Source organism: Pteropus medius, unplaced genomic scaffold, assembly GCF_902729225.1.
Source record: "Pteropus medius unplaced genomic scaffold, Ma_sr-lr_union100, whole genome shotgun sequence".
In the NCBI taxonomy this organism is placed as follows: Eukaryota; Metazoa; Chordata; class Mammalia; order Chiroptera; family Pteropodidae; genus Pteropus; species Pteropus medius.
In genome coordinates this window covers 799848-825878 of record NW_024345479.1, presented here as the reverse complement: position 1 = coordinate 825878, position 26031 = coordinate 799848, and the positions used below count along the sequence as shown (strand labels likewise).

General features: G+C 42.0%; 1 protein-coding gene and 1 pseudogene across 4 annotated transcripts; one reads left to right on the top strand and one right to left on the bottom strand.

Annotated features, from left to right (window-relative positions):
* Positions 1-242: 242 nt before the first annotated feature.
* DNAJC7 (DnaJ heat shock protein family (Hsp40) member C7) lies at positions 243-25959 on the bottom strand. 4 transcript variants are annotated; one of them, XM_039873489.1, is made up of 14 exons: positions 25358-25959; positions 14480-14568; positions 13611-13735; positions 13105-13218; positions 12379-12453; positions 8250-8368; positions 7433-7586; positions 6747-6911; positions 5829-5920; positions 3916-3989; positions 3370-3516; positions 2969-3121; positions 1010-1072; positions 243-571 (listed from the first exon to the last, which is right to left on the bottom strand). In XM_039873489.1, exons 1-14 carry the CDS (start codon positions 25432-25434, stop codon positions 534-536), a joined length of 1485 nt encoding a protein of 494 aa, XP_039729423.1. In that variant the 5' UTR covers positions 25435-25959; the 3' UTR covers positions 243-533. The 4 variants fall into 4 exon arrangements, with proteins under 4 accessions (XP_039729423.1, XP_039729424.1, XP_039729425.1 ...); XM_039873490.1 differs by lacking the exon at positions 25358-25959 and adding an exon at positions 25068-25214; XM_039873491.1 differs by lacking the exon at positions 25358-25959 and adding an exon at positions 25077-25095.
* Positions 8752-10111, top strand: LOC120611315 (40S ribosomal protein S20-like; annotated as a pseudogene).
* Positions 25960-26031: the final 72 nt, after the last annotated feature.

Sequence of the window (26031 nt, the reverse complement as noted above, 5' to 3'; positions counted from 1 at the left end):
AGTGGAGAAGTGAGGGCATTTGCAAAGAATGGTGTTTCCAAGTGTGAGCTGGTGTCAGGGTGGGCCCAGGGCCTACTCAGCACTCACATGCTAAAAATAGATTTGGGAGAGGCAGCTATCACCCATCTGCCACCAGGCTGGAGGTGCCCACACCCCTGTGGGGCACCACACTGAGCCTAAAGTGAGCTCTGGCCCACTGACTCTGGGGTGACACAAAGTAGCTGCCAGAGCAAAGTGCCAGAAAGGGTGAAAACATTTTATTCTCTTAATTTTTTTCTTTTTTAATAAAGTTAAACAGTAAAACAAAAATTCACAAGCTCCCTCCCTGTGCACCCCCCGCCTCCCTCCCCTACCCGCAGTCTTCGGTGTTGGCTCCCTTTCCTTCACCCACTCACAGATACAGGGCATCCAACAGAAAACGAAACTGCTCTAAGTACATGGAGACATGATGAAGGGAGGAGGTGAATTGTGTCCACATTCAAGGTTAAACTGAGCAAGTCTGCATTTTCTGGGTTCTGGATGGTTTCCTTTCATTAGCCAAACTGAAAAAAGAAATTCCCTGGACCAGATGCTGTAAAGGAAAGACGGGCTTGTTAGCTGATTCTGGGTTTTCTAGGGAAGATCACTTTGCTCTCTGATAATGGAAAAGTCTCCAAGGGCTGGTTCAAACGTGGAGAAAAAACCTCTATGGGTATCAAACAGCCTGAGCCCTGGGGTGTAAGGAGCATGTGAGCATGTGTGTGTAGCTTCTAACACCTCCCATGCAGAGAAGCCTGGGTAGTAGGCAGCTTAATAATGCCTCCCTGACCCTGTGGAGGTATGGCACTAATGGTCCCAAGGCAAGATGTGCCCAGGACACTCCATCCTCACTCAGGAAGACCTGAGTGGACAGAGAGGCCCTGCTAGATGAGAATTCAGCTGCCTCCACTCATGAAACCCCCTGCCTAACTGGGGAGTCGCTGTGTCAGCTTGTGACCTGGGAACTCCCAAGAACAGCAGACATACCCACCTTCAAAGCTGAAGCCCCCAGGACCACCGAAGAAGGCCTTGAAGATATTGTTTGCATCAAAATCTGTGGAGCGAGGTGAGAAACAGGGAAGGAACAAGGTGAAAAAATTGTTTGAAGGGGAACGTATGACACTGAGATTGGGTCTCCAAAGCGTTCTTTCCCAGATACTATCACTTTTTTCTTTTCCCCAGCTTTAAACTAGAGGTGAGCAAATCTGCCTTGCCCCATGCAAACCTTCCCACTTGATCCTCCTAGGGTATGTTCCCTTCTCTTTCCAAGTGCAGTCCCAAAGGGAAGCATTCTTTGCCTCAACTTACTTTGCTGGCCCTCTCCTCCACAACTGGGAGTGCCACACCCCATGATGCTGCGGCTGCTACTAAAAAGGCTGAAATTTATCACATACTACAAAGAATGAATAAAACACCTATGATTTATTGTATCTGCTTGATTCTATGCTCTGTCTAGACTGTAAGCCAGAAAAAAAGCTGTGGTTTATTAAAGCACTTACTATGTGCCAAGCACAGCCCTGGGTATTTACATTATATAATTTAATCCTAATAATAGTCTGTCAGAGTATTCTCAATTTATACTCAACAGGACATAAGTAGGGATTTCAAGTAACTTGCCCTATAGTGTGTGGCCAGTAAAAGCAACAGAACTGAAAATGCCAACTCCTGTCTGACTCTTAACATTGTACCCTTGTCACCAGGCCACAGCAGGTCTGATGTCCCTACCTGGCATAACCACCGAAGCTATCTAGAAAGATTTATTTCCACCAGCTGAGCTATGTCCCAAAGTGAATTCTTTGCTAGCCTATCTGTTCATCTTCCTGGGTCCTCTCACTCAATGAATGGCCCCACGGAGTTAGCTATGCCAAAGCCACTCTCAACTCGGTCATTGCCGTCTCCCAACAAATTCAGCAACAAACTCCTGCTGAGTCCACTACTATTTCCCAACTGTGCCCTCCAGTTCTTTCCTATCTACTGTATCTTCCCTCCACCGCTATTCTCTTCTTCCAAATCACTTCTGACTGCCATCACAAATGTATTTCTGGAGCCTAAATCTGGTCCATAGCTCTCCTACTGAAAACCCCTCAATAGCTTTCAATTGCTTATAGCTCTTCTCAACTGCTGAGTAGAGCACTGTTTATTATTGGTAAGCCTAGGTTTTTAAAATACACACCCCATCTGGAATGGAGAGATCAGGATTTCCTATATATCAGTCTTATTTTAAATTCCAACATTTAAACATTTTCTTAGTGGAGGAGAAAGGGTTGGCATGAGAGCTAGGCATGGTTCAAGGCCTCTTTTATCTCTGAGTGCGCTCACAGTGAGCAGTGATGCTGACAGCTGTGCTTTATGTCATTCTAAGTCTGCGGGAAATTAAAATCTCTGAGGACTTACAGGAATGTGTGATGCACATAAATGTCAGCATACATTTTACAGTGGGGGACAAAATATCTTCCAGCCAATAGGAGAATACCATATTCCTTACTCCAGCCCCTAAGGCCTTCTGAGGTCTACTCTAGCTCTTTCTGACCTCATCTCTCCCCACTGCCTGCCTTGAGCACCCTCTATCCTTGACTGAACCCCTTACAGCTCCCAAGGGTGCTATGCTGTTCTGTACTTCCATGCTAGTGCTTACTCCTTGAGGCCTATTCTGCATCCTGGGTACCTTGCTACACCTGATTATACTTACTGGATTCTATGTCTATTAGATCAGGGGTCAGATTTGGTCCGTGGGCTAGAGTCTGCAAATCCCTGGACTGGTCAGGGGTCAGGGGGCCTATCTGATTCGTTTTTGTTACTTCCAGCACCCAACACAGTGCCTCATGCATCAGAGATCTTCATCAAGGGTGCACTATATGAGTCACTGTGTGTCTCTGGGTGATTACACAGTATCTCCCTCTGGGGTGTCCTTAGAAATAATTCTAATATTCCACAGTTGCAACCAACTCACCACCCATGTTCATGCTCTCCTCATCTAGGTCCTGTCCACTGTCATAGCGAGTCTTTTTCTTGGGATCAGAGAGGATGGTAAAAGCTTCCCCAACTTCCTTGAACTTTTTCTCCTCTTCCTTCTGAACTTCAGCACTGGCTCCACTGTGCCGATCTAAATGGGAGGGGTACAGGAAGAAACTGTCTCAGAGTCTCAAGAAAACAAAGTTAAAGCAAAAAAATCATATTATGTCTGACTTTAGAATTCAGTAATTCCCAAGGTCGGGGGGGTACTGAACTTGGCAAGACCTTTTTCCCAGATGAAGAGCCTCTCTGAAGCTTTCATTCGGGACTGAGTCTGGTAGTGAGCTGAGCTGGCCTGGCTTGCTGTTCCCACAAGGTCCCCGCCCCCTACCGCTCTACCTGGGTGGTGCATCAAGGCCCGTTTCCGATACGCTTTCTTGATCTCGTCCTCAGAGGCATTCTTGTCCACTCCCAGAATCTTATAGTAATCTTTTCTCTTACTCTTCTTCAGTTCCAGCTGTGCATTTTTCAGGAGCTGTTTGTGTTCTAGAGGGAGACATCTAGCATCAAGGACAACTCTGATTCTCGCTTCCCTTACCAGGTCCCAGCCCAGATGGCCTTGGCGTCGGAAGCCTTGTTAACCACACCAGGGGCTTTTATGGCGGTATTTTTCCTGGAGATTAAAAAAATCTACTCATACTTAGGTTCTTCACATCAGCCTCATCACACAGAAAAGGAAGTGACAGTGACAGGGAGAATTTGGGACCAGAAAATAGGTGCCTCGTCCCACACTCAGGCTCTCTGTTCACTTCTTCCTGGCTGTTAATCAAATCAGCTCCAGCTACAACCCTGACCCCCGAATCAAACTTTGCCAGTGTCTAGTTTTAGGGCCTCCAAGTAAGACCACACAGTTCCCTGAGAAAACATGCCCCCAAACACCTTTACCTTTTGTTTTCTCCGTCTGATAAACTTTTTCATAGTCTCTCACTGCTTCTTCATACTGTTCTGTGTCCATGTAACTGAGAAGAAAATATAAAACAGTAGAGTGACATAAATAGCAATAGCCTTCAGTATAACTCTAGGGGAAGCAGTATGGCTCAAGCAAGATACACAGACTTTTGGTTGAGGTGCTTCATGAAACAGGAGTCCTTAAGCTAGCTGTGAGAAAAATTAACTACCAGTTGCTCAAGAAAAAAAGAGATAGGTCCCATGCCATTTGCACACAACCAGCAAAGTGATATTCTGCTCTGAGCAGAAAGCAACCAAGAGGAGAAAGTTTCTTCTGATTTCACAAACAGCTACCAAGAGGCATCTGGCCTGCCTTAGGAAAGACAGTGTGAAGACACCTACTTGATTACTTGGGACTGAAACACACAAGAAAAACTATCAAGTGAGATAAATGGATATGGAAGAGCTTTGGAACCTACAGTGCCATAAACATGCAGGGCCAGCTCCAATCCAGAGTAGAAGTGGGATTAGTGAGCCACTCGAAGGATCAGCGTCAAGGTGGTAGCTGCTGGCAAATGCTTCCATTAAGACCAATCTGAGAGATGTAGGTGAGACAGAAAAGGACACTCTAAACTTAACAGGCTTGCTTCCATTTTGATTGTGCAGATGAAAGGAGGGGCCCTGGCCCAAGATGGGAGGAATCCAGCTTGATAGGCTGATTACCAGACCTTTTAAGTCTCTTTCACAGAAGCAAAGTGGCATCTTCCTTGTGCTGATAAGATCAATGGCACCAAGACTGGCCTACTAGTTAAACAGACTGGTAGGAGTTCCAGAGACAGACACCATCAGCTGGGGAGTAGGAAGTGACCATTTGGTGCAGCCAGCTGCTACACAAGAGAGATTCACTTTACTCCACTGCTCCCACACAGGCCCATCTTCGCAAACACCAGAGCCCTACCACGCTCAGAGGCAAGGGCAGCGGAGTGTTGCTGATGTCGCTGGCCAAAGGGAAGCCCAACATCTGCAGCATTTTTGACTTCCTGGCAATGCCTTGATTCACAACTTTTAAAAAATGATAAAACCACGCTCTGCAGACACAGGGCACAAATGCTACTAACTTGGAGAACCCATTTACACAATGAAGTATAATATAAACTAGAGTAAAAGAAAATTGGTAACTGATAGCCCTGGGTGTATAATGATCTGACAAGTAAGCAACCTTGATGAACGTTCCAGGCCTACATATAATGTGTTTGCCTAACTTATAGTGATTTGCATTTTTATTTCATACTTAAAAAATTTAAGACATCTTTACATTAAAATTTTTTCTAAAGTTGAAGAAAAAGTAGAAAACTAAGAACTTTAGGGAAAATGGAAAACTCTAGCCCATGATGAGAGATCTAGCAAAGATCTGACATCTCCCCCACTTTAAGGGTAAGTTGAGGCAGACTGGGGTAGCAGTCAGGCCTCTGGTAAGGCTCTGGTGTGAGATACTTCATTTTAAATTTTTCCAAGCACCATACATTCATTCAACAAAACATTTATTGAGTGAGCACCTACTATGTGCCAAGCACTGTGCCAAGTTAGAGCAAAAGTGTACAACACAAAACAAAATCTCCAAAGGAAATGGATTTAAACTTTAACAAAAGGAATTTGGGTCAGGCATCAGAAGAAACTTACTGACCGTGAGGGGCGTAAGACACAGGCATGGGAGACTGAGGGAGCTTGTGCAATCTCCTCCGCTGGAGGTCTATAAAGATAGTCTAGGGCTGGAACAATCCCACCTAGAGGCAGGGGGAAGGACCAAATGACCTCACAACATCCCCAAGTCTGCTTCATCATCCGTAATGCAACTCCCCTGGCAGGCCAGCAGCAACTCCCTCTTTCCCCCACCCACTAGAGGCACTCACCACTGAGCTCTTCTCAAGTAGGCTTTTATATAAGTGTCATCGAGCTTCACTGCATTTGTGCAGTCTTCTATTGCATCATCTAGTTTCCTAAGCTTCAGGAGAGAGAGAGCAGTCATACTTCACATCATGGTGATTGAAGGAGCCCAGACTGTGAGCTTGGCTTCAAAATTCTAAGATCAGTCTTGCTGGCTCCCTAACTGTCACACTTGTTCTTGGTCACCGGAAAAGCCAGTATTCTCAGAGGGCTAAGGACACCAAATTCAAAACTGGTTTCTTTTCTAAGTAATGGAAGCCAGGCACACTTATCTGCAAGGATAAAACCACTTCTACCATTCCAGGTTAGTGTCCAACCAAGCTGTGGAAATGTGCTCTCCATTCTTCCAGAGGTCAACTAAACGGATCAGGATTACTGGAATTTTTAACTACTGCAACTCTGCAAGGGCAAGGAGCCTACTCTGCTTTCTTATAGTGTAGGAACACAGGGGCACTCAGGCTATTTTCAACTGAGCATAGTGACCATCAGTTATGCTTAAGAAAAAAAACCACGCCTGTCTCATACTCTCAATTCTTCTAAATTATTCTTAAAAAAGGAAATAATCACTTGTTTAGGCAAAAAGCAGCAACAATAGTTGCTGAAAGAAATTATCCCAAAGCCTCTGGTCATTCTCTTACTGGAGGAAAGTGATCTTGAGAAAGAACAGGTGGGAATATCCTTTCAAACTGTCCCTCAAGTGCCCCTAAATTCCACAGAAAATATAAAGCTTGCTTTACAAGAGGAAGTTCCTAACAAGCTGAGATACTAACCAAAACAACTTCCTCCCCAACAATCTGGTTAACCCTCATTCTGATTTCTCAAGACCTCTTCCACGTCCCTTAAAGATATCTCCATAGGCCCCAAGACCCAGACCAAGTGCTTACCTTGGAATTAACCGTACCCCGATTACAGTAGAGTTTAGCATTTGTTTTTATATTGTTGGGGTCTATCCCCAGGGCTTCTGTGTACAGTTCATAGGCTAGCTTGTAATTTCCTTCTTTAAAGGCTTTATTCCCGTCTTCTTTCTTTGCTTTTAGCGCTTTAGCATTCTACAGAGAAAAGCAAGGGGCAGTCAGTTCACATCCAGAAAGCCTCCGACTACTGCACAGAGAGGCCAGAGTCTATTTTCAACTTCTGAGATTCCAGTGGTTTAGCATCACACAGTGCCCCCAATCCGCCCCTCCACCCTCTGGGCTATTTGTTCCTCATCGTGCTTCCTATAGAATGAATGGGGAAAACCAAGGTTCACAAAGTGCCAAGGGGGCCTATGCTTCCCAGGGTTTACCTCTATTCCCCAAGACAAGCATTACTACCTTTTCTCCACTGAAGGAAGAACAAAAGAAAAAAACACTTAGGACATTAAAAGGATCTGACCTTATCTGATCACATTTACCTTTCGGAAATTAAAAGCAGTCCTGAAATCATTTCTAATGAAAGGACCAAGCACCCTGGGCAAGGCAGAAGAGGAGCTATCATATTCCTTGTGATTTTAAAACGTTCCATTTCAACTCTCTTAAAGGCTCAAAAAGGAAGCTTTCTTTCCCACCCAGATCTGATACCTAGAACTTACTCTGCAAGCAACACAGGCTTTCTCGTGGTCGGGAGCCATCCTGAGAGCCTGTACAAAAAACTGAACCGCCTTCTCAATACAATCTTCGTAATAAAGGCAAAGACCTCGTACGTACAGAGCATCTGCATTGGTGGAATCCATTCGTAAAATGTCACTGCAATAGTCAGAAAAGGGGCACATTCAGCTGTGGTTTGCATCTCCCCACCTTTACTATAATTTGTGGCCAAGTTTTTTCTTGACTATGTATCTAGTATGAAAGTATCTAAAGGTAGACAGATTACCAAGAACTCTTCCCAAACTTTCCTCAAATAAACCACCTATATTTATCTTTAATATACTTCTTGTGTCTCAATAGGGATTGGCAAACTATAGCCCACAGAGCCAAATCCTGCCTGCCACCAGTTTTGTAAATAAAATCTGACTAACAGCCACATGATTTGTCTATTATCTATGGATGCTTTTACACAATAATGGCAGACTTGAATAGCTGCAACGGAGATCAAATGCCCTGGAAAACCTAAAATATTTACTATCTAGCCCTTTACAATTTGCAAAACTGTAGAATAGACAGAAAAGGACATTTAAAAATTAAAAACAAATTCACACATCTGTTCTTTCACATACAGCTCAAGTACCTACTATACTCCTATATTCCCTATGGGTTTTCAAATCAGTCTCATCTTTGGCTTTAAGTCCCAGGAAGGTCTGATCAGCCCTACCTACAGGACATACAGTAGCTTCTGCAGTAAAGAGCTACCAGATAGCACCCGTCCAGTAGAATCAGGCATTTCACTGCAGAACTGGCCCAACTTTATACCTGGCCACAGATTGTGCTTCTGGATAACGACCCAGCATTGCTAAACATTCTGCTTTGAGGATTTTGAAGCGATGGCAGGCAGGGGCAAATTCTAGGGCACGATCCATGCAGAAAACCACCTATAGGGAGGAAGAAAGCAAATAAGGCTCTTCATCCTGGACTCCAGAAATGTCTTCAAGTCTGGTCACAGGCAACAGACAGATTCAAAGGAGATTAATATCAGAGTTTAAGAACATACTTACCTCATCTGATTAAACCATTGAAATGAGGACAGCGGCTGATCCAGATAATGATGACAGCAAACATTTACTGAATAGTTTATATATTAACCCATTTGATGCTCACACAATTTTATAATAGGTAATATTACCTTTATTTTACTGATGAGAAAACTAAAGCACAGAGATCAAGTAACTTGTTCAAGGTCATCAAAGCTAGTAAGTGATAGAAACAGGATTTGAACTTAGACATGAAGACTCCAGAGCCTATAACCTTAATCGCCATGCTAAGCTGCCTCCATGGTGAATCATATCCACAAAGACTGTGATCAAAACTCACATTCTTCTCCTGTGGAAACTGTTATTTGCCACTTTGCATAATTCATCACACTTAGCCTAGTAAGAAAAGGAGTACCAAAAATAATTTGGTATGGAATCACTGCTCCCTATGTTACTGAAACTGCTCACACTCCTCACCTTCCTGTGCTATGAGCCTCACATCTCAGAGTATCCTGCTGGCTACTCTTCCACTTTTGTATTAGTACAGAAATATACCAATAAAAAATTCTTTTAAATAGTCCTAAATAGACTGTATCAGGTTACCATACTATACCCAACATGGTGCTATACAAACCAAAAGCCAAGTCTGTCTCTGTCTCTCTCCCTCACATATACACACAGAGCTTGGATTAGTTCACTCTTTCGGCTTCATAAAGGCTCTGCATATATTTCCATTTTCTCTTTTCAGAAGTTTGTTCTCTGAGCTTTCATCTCTGGTTTAGCTACTATTCCTGGGAGGTGCCTGCTGAATCATATTCTCCTCCAAAAATAACTGACCCAAAAGGAAAAATCTGGAGTTTAGGGACACACACATTCCCTCTAAGAATTTGGCCACGGAGATCAGGAAAAGATGAAATCTGAAATTGGAGCAGAAATAACAAATTCCATCAACAGGACACCAGTTAGATAATGTAGGTCTTCATACAATGGAATACGATGTCTCTAAAATAGGACAAAGAAGCTCTCCATGTACTAATATGGAAAGACTTCCAAGGTCTATTAAAAGGAAAAAAGCAAGATACAGGACTATGTAAAGAATATTACCTTTCAGGCAAAAAATAAATTAATAAATAAATACAATTAAGAATCTATATTTGTAGTTCTTGGAGCAAGATGCTGATGCAGCTGCAGCAGTTTCTTCCGCCCGCTCCTACTCCCGCCTCACTGCTGCTCGCTCTCACTAAGGAACCTCTCAGTCAGGAAGCCACACCGCAGCCATGGCTTTTAAGATACTGGAGAGACACCCATGGAACCTGAGGTGGCAAGTCACTGAATCAGAATTACTCTAACCAGCCGCAACGTAAAATATTTGGAGAAGGTGTGTGCTGACTTGATCAGAGGTGCAAGGAAAATATCAAAGAGAAAAGACCAGTTCAGATGCCTACCAAGACTCTGAGAATCACTGTAAGAAAAACTCTCTGTGGAGAAGGGTCTAAGACTTGGAATCATTTTCACATGAGGATCCACAACCGATTCATTCTGAGATTGTTCAGCAGATTACTTCCATCAGTACTGAGTCAAGAGTCGAGGATGAAGTCACCACTGCAGATGCTTAAATCAACCTTTTTAATAAATTGACTATCAATTGTTTAAAAAAAAAATCTATTTTTGTATTTGCTTATATATGTAGAAAATTATGGAAGAAAATAGAAGAAACAAGAACAGTGGTTACCTTAGGGTGAGAATTAGAAAGGTGGAGGACAAGTTTGGGGCAACACTGATCACTGAACATGTTTATACTTGCTAACTTTTGAACCACAAAAAGCACCTATTTGAAAATTAAATTTAAAAATCTGAGGAAGTAGGTGAACACCATGAGCTGTTCCACTGGGGAGACCTGCAGTATTAACAGCAGTGGTAGGGATGTGGCACAGGTTACTGTCCTGAAAGTTCTAAGGACTATATGAAAATTCAGGGGATAGAATCATGGTGTTAATTTTTTCCCCTTAAATGTAAAAAGAACAGAGGCAGGGAGGGAGCAGTCAAAACGAGCAGCCACACCTTGCTGCCTTCACAATGTTCTGAACAGGGATGGTTCTGTTATCGTGGGGAGTGTCAGTTGGAGGCTCAGTGCTTCACTTACCGCCCCCACCTCCCTATGCCTAGGGACAGCTGCAGGCAAAGGAGATCTTTGTTTCTTCCAACTTCATTTGTTTCTCCTGCCAGGATCATAATTCTTCATTTGTGACATCACCATGAGCTATGGTGGTGGTGGTGGTGGGGGGGGACTGGGATATCACAAACAGAGGATTCTGTCACAAACTGGAGATCCTGGTTCCAGAGTGGCAAGAGAGAAAAGAAACCCAAAGACTGCCTTTCAAGACAAAGCTTTTGCCTATGTATATCTCAGAAACGACAGGAGGCAGAATTGCTTTCCAAACACATACACACAAAAACAAAACTTACAAATCGCACCACAAAGACACCATGGTTATTAAAACCAATGGACAGAAGAGGAATGCTAGTAAGTTAATACTGGGACTCTGCATAAGCTAATCATATACATATTTATTACCAAATAAAAGACCTCAACAGTGTGTGACTTAAGAATATTCTTAACTGTACCCTTTTATCAAACATTTATTGAATACCTGCTGCGGAAAGCACGTAGCAAATTCTCATAAATGATATGAAAACTACATTCCTTGGATGGTACTTACAAACTTCAAGTGATCCTGAAAATCGATCCTGATCAGTGGTTTTTAACTTGTTGGGGGCCATTTATCTCCCCTTTTGAAACTCTAGTAAAAGCTACTTCAAAGTACCATCTAAAGAAGGGATCTAGGAATTATACAGATGAGGCATAACCACTATAAGACACAGAAAGATATCTGTAACTTTTATACTTTTCACATGTTTCCTATTTGCCAACCCTTTGGATTTAAAGTTCTATGATCTATCACACAGCTCCATAAAGGACAGCAGTGTGCTTTTGTAGAAAAGCCTAATGTCAAAAAGGTAGTGATGACAGGTTATGTACACTATTCAAAATGTAAAAAGGGTCTCTCTCTAGTTTTGATTTCTAGCTCTATCCAGTTCCCATAAAGTATGTGTTAAAGCTAGCTCTCATTATTCAAATATAAGTGAATTATCCAAACTCGATATTTAATTCCGACTGGCTTTTTCCTTTTTTTTCCTAAAAGTACTCTTTTAGGCCACTATCTTACATCAAAAAACAGGAACAAACTCAAGTAACAAAACTCATTTTGCTTTTTATCATAAAGCCAAATATAAGTAAGTACCTTAGTAAAAAATATTTTAACTGCTGGTGAGGATGTGGAACAATAGGAACTCTCAATCATTGCTGGTGGGAATACAAAAGAGCACAGCCACTTTGGAAGGCAGTTTGGCAATTTCTTGTAAAACTAAATATACTCTTACTATATATATAATCCAGCAATCACACTTCTTGGCATTTACCCAAAGGAGTTGAAAATTTACGTTCACACAAAAATCTGCACACGGATGTTTAAAGTAGCTTTATTCATAACTGCCAAAAACTCCGATTGTAATCACTGTACCTCTGGTGGGGGATACTGACAATGGGGGACGCTGTGCTTGTGCAGAGGCAGGGAGTATATGGGAAATCTCTGTACCTTCTTTTCAATTTGCTGTGAACTTAAAACTGTTCTAAGAAAATTATAAAGTCTTAAAAAAAGAAAGTAAAAAAAAGTCAAAGTCAAAGTGATAATTTACTATTCTAGATCTTCTGTACTACAGTACCATACTACCCCTCTTCATTCTCTCTCTCTCTCTCTCTCTCTCGCTCGCGCACACACACACACACACACACACACACACGGAACTTTGTGAGAAAGGGCAGATGACATTTCCTCATAGTTGTATCTTACCTTCCGAAAATCCCGCTTCTCAAAATCCGTTTCTGCTATTTTCTCATATTCTATGACTGCATTAGCATTCTTGAACTACACCAGAAAATCAAATAAGGGAAAATTTTAATGAAGTTGTAGATTCAACCACCACAAAAATCAATAAAACCCTGATGAATTTGTTACTTCAAGGAAATCAGAACCACAGATTTTTCACAAATCAAACTGGTGGCGATGCAGCCAAGACTCCTTAAGAGAAAGGCTAAGGCCTAAACCTCACCCTCAGTTTGAACTTAAAGTCAGCAATCTGAGTCATGCTTTGATACGTAGAAAATAAAGGCAAGGCATTATCAGGGACTAAGCAGTAGTTTGAAGATTCTCACTAAAATGCATCCAGGGGTAAAATGAACGTATTTGGAGATGGAACTAAACATGTTTCAGCTGCTACAGATTTAACCAGGATTTCAATTTACTCAAATTCTTTAACTTCACTCAAATCAGTTCTTGATGCATCTGCCTAGCTCTGCAGCTGTTTCAGAAATCTCCAATTTTCACAGATTTCTAAAGCTGTAAATCATATTTAAAACTGCTTTGACAGGTAAGGAGAGACTATGAGACTTGTCTACAGTCACCCAGGTGTGGCTGATAGCAGAAGTGAGACTAGATCTCAGTTCTGACTCTCAAGTCATTATTCTTCCCAAATATACCCACTGCCTCTGCTGACCACAGACACAACGAGACCCATACCTCCTGCTGTGCCTGAGCATTTTTGTGATCCAGTTCTAGAGCTCTCTGGAAACTGCGACATGCTGCCATGGCATTCCCCAAAGATAAGTGGCATTTGCCCTCTCGTAGATGTCCCTAGAAGAAACACAAAGAGAGAAGACAAGGAGCCTTAGTGGCCAAGCAGACAAAAATCAAAATCAGCAACAAACACCCACACAAATCCAACATGAGATGAAAATGGCCAAGCAGTGGTTCTCAACCAGGCCAATTCTGCCTTCCATGGGACACTGGCTATGTTAGAGACATTTCTGGGTGTTACAAATGGCGAGGGAGGGGATGCTACTGTTACTTAGTGGTTCAAGGCCAGGGATGCTGCTAAACACCTTAAAATGTATAAGAGAGCCCCCTCCCCCACAACAAAGGATTATCTGGCCTTAAAATGTCAACAGTGTTGAGACTGAGAAACCCTGGGCTAGAGGAACTCAACTGTAGCAACTCAGTCCTCCCCAAAGAGCCCCATTACATACCCGGACAAAACTGTCATCCAACCTCACTGACTGCTGTGCATCTCCAAGAGCTTCCCGGAACCTTCCAAGCATCATCAAGGTGGCTGCTCGATTCCCATAGTAACTAGCATTTTTAGGACACATATCTATAGAAAAGCCAGAGGATGTAAAACAAAGTTTAGCATGGGTCACTGCTTCAAAAACTCACAGGCCACTTCCCTGAGAACTATATCAAGGAAATTAAACTATAATAAGAATGGTGACACACTCTCTTTAAAAGGCCATGGCCAAATTTTTGACCAACTCTGCAAATGAATAGCAAGCAGCAATGGTGCAACCAATTTAAAAAAGAAAACAAGCTATTTAAAAATCATTTATACTTAGTTTTAAAGTACACTGATTATCTTTTGAGGGCAGGGTCAACAGACTTATCTTTTTAATGAACTGTGTTTTATATAGTAAGATATGAAAATGTATTTGCATTTGTTTAGCTGGGAGTAGAGAGCCTATAAAGCAAGTTGGGTGAGAAAAATGCCAACATGGGGTTAAAATATGCTGGCAAAGTGAGCAGAGAGGTCACTAAGACCTGACAATATCTATAAAGACGATTTTCTAAGATAGTAAGTAAATGAACTGGCAATGGCTGAAATGAATTTAGGTGGGCATCTTTGTGCCATAACGTCTGGAATTAATGGAATTGTTTTTAATTTGCCAGAAGAACTACTCGCTTAAGCTAGAAAAAAGTAATTCCCCTCATGAGCTCATTAAGCCTGAAGGTGTTAATATAGTAACAGGTACAACCCACTAGCAAAAGGCAACTTCTTAAAGAGGAACTACTTATAACAGTATCTGGCAAATTATTTTGAGCATAAGCACTAGGTCCTTCTCACCTATGGCTTTTGTATAATAGTTATAAGCTTCATTGTAATCTTTCTTGGCATAGTATGCATTTCCTTGTTCCTTGAAAGACTCTGCTTCCCTGAAAAGGAAAGAGAAAGAGAATCATGTTACTACTTACAGAGGCAGAAAGCTCTGTAGCCTCAGGGAAGCAACCTTTGGTCTACAGTCCCTGGCACATTGAGCTGAAAGTGATAATACTTGACGGAATTTATAGATTCCTTCGATTGGCTGATGGACCAAAAGGAGGTGCTAATGGAAGAATTCAGGTTTTTCAGATGCTACTTTTTGTTAGATACATTCAAACTAAATCAAGAAAACCTCTCTCATGTCACCTGCCTTACCTCGCTATGCCCACCTATAGTTGGTCATTTTCCTAAGACAGGCAAATTTAGACATTCTCTCAGAGAGACTGAATCTTTATATTTATTTCCTTTCCACTGTGTCACAACTGCTGCAATTTTAGCAAACTTACAAAACATGAGCTAAGGTAATTTATTCAGGGGCAACTGATTTCTCAATGTAAGTGAGTCATATCCTTAGAATTTTAATGATTTATTCTCTTGAAAAAATGGCTCATGCATTTGTCACTGGAAGGACAAGCAGAGCAAAAGCAGATGGCAAAGGAGTTAAAAGCATAGCATATTGGTGTTTAAGATGGAGGACAGAGTTGAGTGACAGCAGAGACCAAGGACTTGGATGACAGGGACATAAGAGATGCAGGCTGCCAGTGCCATGCTCTAAGAAGTACCCATCTACTGGTGTTCTCTCTGCCCATCACATCTATCTGGGTACTTAAGTGCCTCCTCTACCATCTCTGTAGTACCCTGCATAACCACCAAGTGGGCAGTATAATTTCTGCTTTAACCCAAGATCCATTTTCTGAAGCTGTGCCATTAGACAAATTGTACTTTCCAAAAGGAGTAATGTTCTATCGTTGTGAATTATATTCCTGACCAAGGAACTAGAATCAAATAAGACAGGACCAACGATGTTTTAAAAGAACAAACTAGTAACTTCTATCGAAGATACCCAAAATCATTCTAATGACCAACTTGAGTGACAAATATAATTGTCAAAATTACTGCAACAGAACTAAATATCTGAGCATTTTTGTTATATAAGAAATAATCTTTCTTTTCCTGTCCTCCACTCATGCAAAAGAGAACCAAGTTCAAGGGCTGTCTGAAGTGGGGACAAAAGTACACAATTCTTAACCTTGGTGATGGTGTAGAAGTTTATAGTTTGATTCTATGAACACTGGCTTTGGGGAGTTTGTGATTTATTTATGTATGTATTTTAAACTACAGACTGGCAAAGCCACCCTCCTTTCACTGAAGCAATCTCCCTTTCCATTCTTCTCCATCACTGTCCTGACAAGCCCTACTAACATGAAAAAGCTGCTGTAAGAAAGGAGAAGGAAAATGAAAATGACTTATAAATGCTGACAGATTTGAACTGTGGTGGACATAAATGTGAGTATACTAACTGTCACGATGCTGTAAAGTGGCCATCTGCTATTAAAGTCAAGAGGGATCTCCCAACTGCAAGACTTATGGGATCAACTGCAGTCTTTCTACATGGTGTACACCAGCAGTCCCCAACCTTTTTGGCACCAGGGACCGGTGCTCCTTTGAGAATCTAATGCCTGATGATCTGATGTGGAGCTGAGGCGGTGATGCTAGAGCTGGGGAGCGGCTGCAAATGCAGATGAAACTTTGCTCACTCAGCCGCTGCTCATCTCCTGCTGTGCAGCCCAGTTCCTAACAGGCCACAAACTGGTACTGGTCCACGGCCCAGGGGTTGGAGACCCCTGGTGTACACCATCCTGTAACTTGAAATGAAGGAAGGTATTATAAATACTATGAGGAACCTATCCTTTTAGAGCACACATGCCAAGACAGATGAAAAAAGGGCTTCCCCAATACTGGATTTCAGAAGTTGAGTCAAATTCCTGTAAAGAAATGGAGCAATAAATTCTAAGGAAACATTAGGCCCAATCGGTTCCTGAGAAGATCTAGCCTTCTTTCTTCAGTTGATCAAGAATATACAAGTCCTTAAGGAAAACCAAAGGTATCTAAGCACTTGGACAGACATGTCAGCAGTATAAAGCTTGTTAGTCAGAGGTGAAACAATCTGTAGAGCTACTTTAAAGGTGCCCTTTCTTTTGTAAAAGAGTAATCCTATGGAGGCAATGAGTTCAGCACTGGCTTCCAATAAAAATACAAAGGATGATTTCTGTGTAAGATTAGTAATAATCATTGAGGCCAGATACTTTCCATACATTATCTTATCACAGGAGTGTCATTATTCCCATTTTTCAAAGGAGGAAATTAAGGCTTAGAGGTTAAAAACTGGCACAAGGTCAGGATGTCAACACACACCTGTCAGATTCCAAAGCTTGAGCACCTTTTACTACGTTATGCTTTCTCTTTAATACTCACTTCTACCTACTGCCTAAGACTAAAAATTAATCTGTATCGCCAGGAACAAGACATGGGCAATGAATGTGAATTGCTTTAAAATAAGACAGAAAATAGCCCAGCATATAAAATCCAACTCCAGAACTGCAATCTGGATTTAAACAAGCAAAATGACATTCCCAACAATAAGTCACAGAGAGAGCAGGGCTCCTTTCTCTTTATGATGCAAGACCTAGTGAACTGGACTTTGCCTCCCCCAAGAAATGCATTTCATTTTAGTAAATGGTGAGTAGATTCCATTCTAGAGCAAACAAAGCGAGTAATGTAGAGTCAGCCCACAGCAGAAAGAACAAGAAGAATTGTGTTGTGACAAGTTACCATGTTTTTAACCTCACACTGCACAGCATCAGGCCAGAATTAGCTATTCCCACACAATTGCCTCATGAAAAGGACTTATTTTCATAGAAACATGGTTGATTACCAGCTGCCTAAACAATGGGTACTTGGTGCTTTTAGACTGAATGCTTATTTTCTGCCTCCAGGTCCAACGCCCAAAGTAGAGACCCTCCTTCATTTTGAACCTCCCCACCAAATACACGACAAGCTTTAACCAATGGGCCTGACCCTGCGAGACCAGCCGAGGAAAAAGTGGATCTTTGGAATCCAGCATGGCAGCAGCAAGAACTGAACAAGGCTGCATCAGGAACAATTCCAGGGTCAAATCCATTCAAGTCCTGCCCTGGGAGTCTGAGAAAGGGCTGAAGCTTGTTCAAGTTGCCCTTACAGCAAAGGAACTGAAGGATGAGATGTCAAAGGCGTGGGACTGGAAAAGAAGGAGAAGAGCTGGTTAACACTGGAATTGAGGGCAATCTGGCAGAGGCATCTGTCACTCCAATCACTGCCAATGTCAATTCATTTGATAACCAAGTGAGGTTACAACATATACCTACTAAAATTCATCAGTACTGAGAAAAGAAGAATTAGGATTAGCTGCATTCACCAGGACCATCTTTTTTTAAAAAAACAGATTCCAAAAGGGACTAAATTAAACCAGAAATTATCTTCTACAGCCACAAAATAAAATTCAGACTAAACCTTAAAATATAATACCACAGCAAAATATAAACTTGGCCATAACTGACCTGATGATAGCACTATTAACAGCTATACTATATCTCTAGTGCTTTTTCAGATTTTTAAAGCATTTCCAATGAAGATCTTCGAAATGGTCTTCTGAAGTGGTTATGGTGATAATATCACATGTCCTCCAACAGAGGAAAAGATACCGAGGCACCCGAGGTGGCTGTACAGGTTTCCCAACTCCTAGAGTCCTATGTTTTTCCTTCCAGTTACTGTCAAGGTTTTTAGATTAAAAATAATTTGTCCAGTTCTCCACTCAATCCTTGGGTCAACTCTAAGCAGAATAAGCTTATCTCTGATTTACTAAGAGATGCTGGAAATGTCTTTACCTCTACCAAACCAATCCTTTCACTTTAATAGCCAGCAACAAATTCTTATGAGAACAGCTACTGAAACGTTTTCAAAAATTGTCCTCTAGCATGTGCTAAAGGAGGGTCTCCCACAATAAGATCAGTGCTGAGGGCTGGGGCCAGATGTAGATAAGGAGAATACATTCCACTCTTGGTCTACTTTCCTAGTTTTAAAATGTATTTCTTTATTTTTCAGAAATAACTTCATCAATCAGAAAACTGCAACTCTGAAAACCTTCTCTTGTACACTATATGTGTATTAAAAATCTGTATATCCTCTGATCATGCAGTTTACATTCTTTCTCTCTTAATTTAGCACTCATTCATCACAGATGCTAATCACCACAACAAACATTGCCAAGGGAATCATTTGGTATCACAAAGGTCTTAGCAGGGTTCAGCATCATGTGATCAAATAGATAACTTGGGCTTATGATCACTGGCTAATTTTGCACATTTACAGATCAGCTAAGTTAAAAACACATTAAAACACCATAGCTGACATTGCCATGTGCCCCAAATTAGATGCCCTATAAAAATTTCCATTTTTCTCTCAATACTTCCAAGTTTACACTAAAGCAAGATCTTTGCCTTAGGCCAGCTAGTTTATCTTTTAGCAACTAAAGAGGTATTCAGGAATTTTAATCAGCTTTCACTAATGCAGGATTCACTGGGTGGTAATTTTTAAAACATCCTCAACATGGCAGGGTTTGCTCTGGAATCACTTCCCATGCCATGCATTTCTAGATTACTAAAATAGGGATGAGATGCTTCATCATTTGTACAGAATCATTTCAAGATGTATTCTACACCTCGGTGCATAAAAAAATAAAGACCAGCATGGTTTCACTATTCTGCAACATTCTTAATCTAGGAAATGCTGATTATATTTCTGTATGACAAAAAAACATACTGCTTTTTTACTTCAAGTATTTGGCTAGAATAATATATTTTTAATGAAGTTCAGTTCTTCCTATAGTATTAATAATAGTTTAAATCAAAAAGATACAGCAGCTTGAATGAGGTTTTTTCTTTCTTTTTTTTTTGCATTTTCTTGGAAGAAAAATCTAGCCTTGTTAAAAATTACAACTCAGGACAAAGCGATTTCTTTTGTTAGCACAGTGTTAAGAGGCCTCTGATTCTGGAAACTATTTTATTGGCAGGAAGAATCTTAGAAAAAAATCTTTCCTTTTCTTATCCCCAGGCTATTAACAATAGGAATTTATACTGACAGTGAACATAAATATCCAAATATCCTTTACACATTCCTACTATTATTTACTACTTCTAAAATGTCACCCTTACTCTATGATTGTTGCACCCATTTCTTTTATTCAGTTTAATTTACAAGTTGCCCACTGATCTTGAAATGTCCTCCATCCTTCAGAATTCATGAGATCTTGGCCAGTGTCAGAGTAGAAATTCTTTCTTCCTTCCCACAGCCTGAGACCTCTTGTCCCCAAAGGCATGTCACAGAGCCTGTTTCATGTTGTACTCTCTCTGACCTTCATGAGGGAATAAAGTAAAAGGAGCCCGGGAGACTAATTTTTATTCTCTTACCAAATACATATATTCTTTCTTATCGTCTAACTAGTCTAGGAGTGAAATGACCATTTTCATTTTATATAGATAGATAGAAACCATATAGAACTTAGTATAATTCCACAGATTGAGTACATACTATATCCAAGGTGCTGCATACTGAGTGCAAATAAAGGCTTCATAATGGTCCAAAGAAAAGAGAGGGTGGGCTCTATCTAGCTGCTACCTGTTACAAAAGGTGGGCTACCCAGTTTCCTTTACCTGATTTCCTATAGAATAGACAGCTTCTATTTTCACTTTAAAACACAATTAAAACACATGCTTTCCCCCGCCAAAAGAAGAAAGGTGATGAAGATGAACAAAACGTATGAACATACCAGTTCAAACAGTTCTCTGTCTGGATATTCAGGGGGAAGCCTCAAAAGAGGCAGAGCCAGAGGGACCAGGAAGCACTAAGTGGAGTCACAGGTCACAGATAGTCTATACAAGGCAGCAGCACTCTCTACTGCTCAAGTAGGGAAGGACAATAGGCAACATGCTGGAGTTGGCTGTCTCATTGGCCTGGTGTGGGGTGGGGGGGTGGGGGCGGGTGTGGCGGGGAAGGGGCGAGAACCAATCAGCCAACCTGGAGGGAAAGCCCATCAATGCAGGCAAAAGGGTATTCACACAGAATAGATGCTTCAACTGTGAGTTATAAACTTATACCAGTTCCTTAAATGGGACGTGTCACAATCTGTGGCATCCACCTAACCTTCAATTATCCCTGGGGAAAGGATACTCAACTATAAAGCTGCTTCTGAGAAATAAGCTTTCCTGAAGCCACTCTTAGGATACAAGTACTGGCTTTTCAGAATTAGCCAGAGGCTTCTTTTCATAATATATCCCCAAACCCGCCATTTTCTATTCCTTGGTTACCCATTCTGTGACATCTCCCACCCTCATGGAGGTACTGGCACCTATCAAAAATCTAGAACAGAAGAACTTTCTGAGGGTTATTTTTTCTTTTTTTTTTTTTCAGGGGAAGCGGGGTGGGAACCAGAATGGGGAATCTAGATTGTCAACTTATATTTTGCCTTCAGAGATCTCTAGGTTCCTTAGTTCAACAGGTGGTTGGTTGGTTGACTGTCTCAGAGCAAAGTGCCTGAGAAAGAACTCTCAGGACTGAAACTCCAAGAATGAGACAGGGTCCTGCTTGCTTCACCGCCCTGCTCCTGCCCAAAGTTGAATATTAGAATCAGAAGAGATGCTTAACACTTTGCTTATCCAGCAGTCTGGCCTCCCCACACAAACAGTAAGTTATATGCCAAAAAAATATTAGGTCTCAGAATCAGACTTTAAAAGTCAAATACTCTTCCTCATATCACCATTCTCAAAGGCCTCTACCACTCAAAATGAATATATTACTGGGATAATGTGCACTCTGAATCCTGCTCTTACTGCTGAAATTCAGACAGTTTAAAAGAATACCTGGAACGACCTCTAAGTAACTTCCACATCACTCAGCACTGGAGAAAGGGGACCAAACATTAGTGGATAAGGGAGAAATGGGCTCTCAGAGGGACTTTGCATCAGACCACAAGGCACCTAGGCAGCCGCTGACCATTGTTCTCCAATCTTCTAAAGTCCTAGAGGAAGAAAGCAAAGGCAAGTGCCCAGTACTCAGCTTTATAAAACTTTTAAAATACTAGCTTCAATGACCAAACTAATCCCTGATTGGCTAGAATGTACAATATGGCCGGGCTTTAAGCCAATCAGAGTTCTGGTCGTTGGAAATGAACTAAACATTAGAGCAACTGCCACTCACTTGGCCCAACCTTTTATTAAAATCACTCAATTTCCTTGGCTCTGGTTAATACGTAGATATGAATTAGAGCAGCAAGGAACAGAGAGAGCCTTCCTCTGTATTTTACCTTTGCTCTAGTTATGATTATTTAAAAATTTTGCAACTTGTTAATATCAGGGTTCAATTAATTTGCTGGTATTCAGGATTCTGTATTCCTAGGTTTAGCCCTTCCTTAACCATGACTGATTTGTCCCACCTCCTATTTTTTCATCTCTGACCCCAAAATTAAAATGAAAGCTGAGAGTAATGTTTCTCACTGATTTGGGTTCAAGGTCAAAGATAAATTCCCATTCAACTTGCAGGCTTACTTAAATGTCTAATCGCATGTCTTGGAACTTCAAGAGAAAGTTTAGGGGGATAAATGCCCTCAGAATTTAAACAGGTTGAGGAGGAAGAGGAGGAGGTCTCTTCAGTGAAGGCTATGAACTCCAAAACATCCCAAGAAGCCATAGTAAACTGACAGCAACTATAGTAGACCCTGGGAAATGAATTCAGGGTTCAGTGCTTCCCACCAAAAACACAGACAAATAAAAGGCAAAATTAACAAAGAGTTAAGATACGTGAAAAATGTAAACAACCTTCCTCCAAACTTCTAAATTTCCACTTCATTTTTAGCACTGGATCTAGGTACTAAGAAAGGGCCTAAAAAGAATTGTTTTAGCTTGTGTCCATCAGGAAAACAGAAATAGAGAGGTTAAGATTATCAGCTCAAGTAATCAGGTGAGGACGTCCTGGCTCCTCAGTCTATGGCTCCCATTGGTTATTTTAGACCTCATTATCCAGTCATGCCAGATTCATGCTGAGACACAGCAGTGCTTCCTCTACTAATGAACAACTTGAAATCCTTCAATTTTACCATAATAAAGACCTTTAGATACCAAGCCAGTTCCCCAACACAGAAATGTGACCAAAGCTTTCACTCAAGACAGGTAGGAATTTATATATTAGGTGAAGCAATTAGCAACTTCCCAGGGAAATGCTTTAAATCATCTGAAATGTAAAACCTCTGAAATTTAGCCTTATAGCTCCCAAGTCGCTTTTATCTCTTCTGGTGGGGAAAGGGAAATAAATAATCTTCATGTACAGAACACTGATCTATTTTGGAGTGCCAACTAATACCTCTTTTATTTTAGCATCCCGGCTGCTATGAGGGGAAAAGAACTTTGTCAGAGTGACAGGCAAAAAAAAAAAAAAAAAAAAATGAAGTCAGTTTCTTTTCTCTCTAGAGACAGTTACACTAAATAAAATATGTAGCCATTTAAAAGACTGTAACCATAAGGTGCAGTGTTTGAAAGCTCCCCTCATTTTGCCCCTTGAGACTGTAACAATTTAGCAGCAGCAGCAGCAGCAGAATGCCCCAGCCAAGATGTAAGGAAGGATGGGCTCCTTGCTGGACTTCACAAAAACTGAAGAGGCCCATCAAATCTTGTGTCCCCAAGTGAAACGGTAGTAAGACTGTAACGAAAAATGTGAAACTGGGCCAAATGACAAATCAAGTCAGATAGTAAAGGGTACTTGTAAGGGACTATCCTTGCCGTCTGCTATGGCTACATAGGAGGATTCCAAGATAGCTGAAAAATGTAAACAACCTTCCTCCAAACATCTAAATTCTCACTCCATTTTTAGCACTAGAAAAACATACATAAACAAGGCTTTTCTTACTAAGAGATCCCAGTGTTTACCCTCGTAAGGATGACAGAAAGTCACAGTGATTTTTGTTTATTTCACTATATTTTCCTTTTGATATGTTGATCTAAGTAGTATATAATAAACATCTATGTTTTAGTATGTCTAAGAGATCTATATAAATATGTATAACCTACAAGTCTATTTGTAGGAATACATTTCTCATAAATTTTTTTCTTAGTGGTAGATAAAATAATTGTGTATTTTACAATCAAAGACATCTTAAATTTCATGAAATAAGTCAACGACCTCTTATTTTGTTGTACTGCTACCAAATACCATGTTTTTGTGTAATGTATTCCCATTACAGTATCACCAGTTTTATGTTTCTTAAAATAACTTCAGGTTCATTTATTATAACTTATAATAGACTATTTTCTAAGTTTTTTTGTTTTTTTGTTTTTTTTTAAGGAAAAGGATTTGCTTTAGATAGGGGCCTTTGAAGTGGAACACAAATTAGGGATATTCCCTACATCAGAGATTTACACTGAGTAGAACTGAGGTTTTTAAACTACATATAACCCAAGACCCTATTTATAGCACAAAGAACCACCAAACTCTTTCCAAAGGAAGTAAACCCTCACAATTAATTTAAACTGTGTTGGGGGTAGTTTTATTTCCCATTTTGCAGTTCCTTAATCATGCTGATGATGCCTAAGTCAAAATATCTGGAAATTAGGACCAATGTGAAAACTCAAAACCAAGGAGAGAGAGAGACTAGATCTGGTATCCTAACTTCTCTGATATCCCAGGGACCTACTATACTTTGTCAAGCCTCTGAGGTCCCAATACATCAGGAACTTGGAACACTGGATGCAGTAACTATCCTTAAGCTTGTTAACTATTCATTGTCTCACTGAATACCTCTTATGTTTTTAAACTTGGATAGCAAAATATCTCAGAATCCTTATTTCAGATCGCATGAAATATGTGGGAAGGAGACTGAGGGGGCTGTAGTCAATTAATCTGGAGCTGATAAGAAAAGGTCTCCAAACTTCCAGAACCTTTTTGTTAATTTCGCTTCAGAATCGGGACAAGTATGACTATCAACAACTGTGTTCCAACCTCACTTCCAACAATCTGCCTTAGCTGTAGCCAGAATCCAGAGTGTTCTCGAAAATCACGCACTCAGCAGCTCCCATGGCTAGTTCGGAATGGCAATCTCGAGCCACTGCGGCTGCTCAGTGGTGCCAATCGCGCTCAGGCAGCTGCCCCCTCCTCCTCATTGCTTAAGAAAGAACAGTCCTGGGAAGAATAAGGATCTTACTCGGGAGGATGGAAAGATAGAGGGAAAGGAGTTTGACATGTAGAGCATGAAACAAGCCCCTTACTCTTCTTTCTCCATCACCTTCGACTTCTGGGGTAACCAGAGCGGGGGGCGACCAGGTCAATCAATAAATGGAGCCACACAATCATCTCGGACCCATACCAGTGCTCGCTAAGGTATAATTACAGAAGAAAAGAGGTGGAGAGCACGGGCTTTAGAGATGTAAAGTGCTAACAGACAACAATGCACAGAATAAGAGAAGACGGGGTCTGGAGCAATGTAAGGAAGTTGTCATTGCCGCCGCGCCGCCTCCCTCACCCCACGACAGACCTCACATACCCTCAGGGAACAGGTCTCCACTGTACGGACGACCTTCCTCTGTGCTGCAGAACAAGGCCGAGCCTCGGCTCCCCAGCCAGGCGGAAGCAGGAGGGGAGGACCGACCTCCGAGAGCGCCCCCTCAGGGGGTCCATCCGGACTGGACTTCAGATGGGGGGGGGGGGGGGCTACGGAGGGCGGGGCATCGCCTTGAAAGCTAGGAGTTGCGTCCTGGCAGGGACCAGTTACCCAGAGCCACGGAGCTGAAGCTCGCCCCTTCCACTACCCTGCTACCCGGTTACCTCTTCGCTTCTTCGTTGTCGGGCAGCTCCGGCTCGGTCGCCGCCATTAACACATCGCACTCCGCGGCAGCCGCCATCTTACCGCCGAGACCAGAGAGCCGGGTGGGAGGCCGGCGGAGAAGAGCACTTCCGGTTGGAGCATCGAGCAGCTCAGCGGCGCTGCGCCCAGAGGGGCTCCCTCGGGCCCGTCTACCAGCGAGAGGCTCCGCTTGGGGCCAGAGCGGCCTCCCGCCCGCGGAGGTCCACGGTGGTCTCCGCGTCGGGGCGGGGGCCCAGGGACGGTTCCTGTGCGTCGGGGGCGCCACTTTACCCGTGGGTCGAAAGGGGTTACAGGAGGTTGTAGCCTCTCTAGGCCTTGGTTTTCCTCAGTAGTCCGAGAGCTTCGTTGCCATAGCAACTTCCAATCCTAGAGCGTCTCCTGTAAGTCTCAAAGGAGTCCGGTGACCCAGGACTCTAGGGGAAAGAGCCCCCCTCACTAATACCTTCCCGATCTTGGAATATGTCCACAGCTTCCTCTCGGAAAAGACAAGAAGAGACACTCTGAGCCCGGTTCCCTCAGCTTTCATCGGCCCTTGGAAGCCCAGCCCAACCAAGCCAGGGGAACGCAGGGCGTCTTCGCCTCGCGCCTTTCATCCCCTCTGGATCTCCAAGCACCAACTGGTTCATCACCCTAA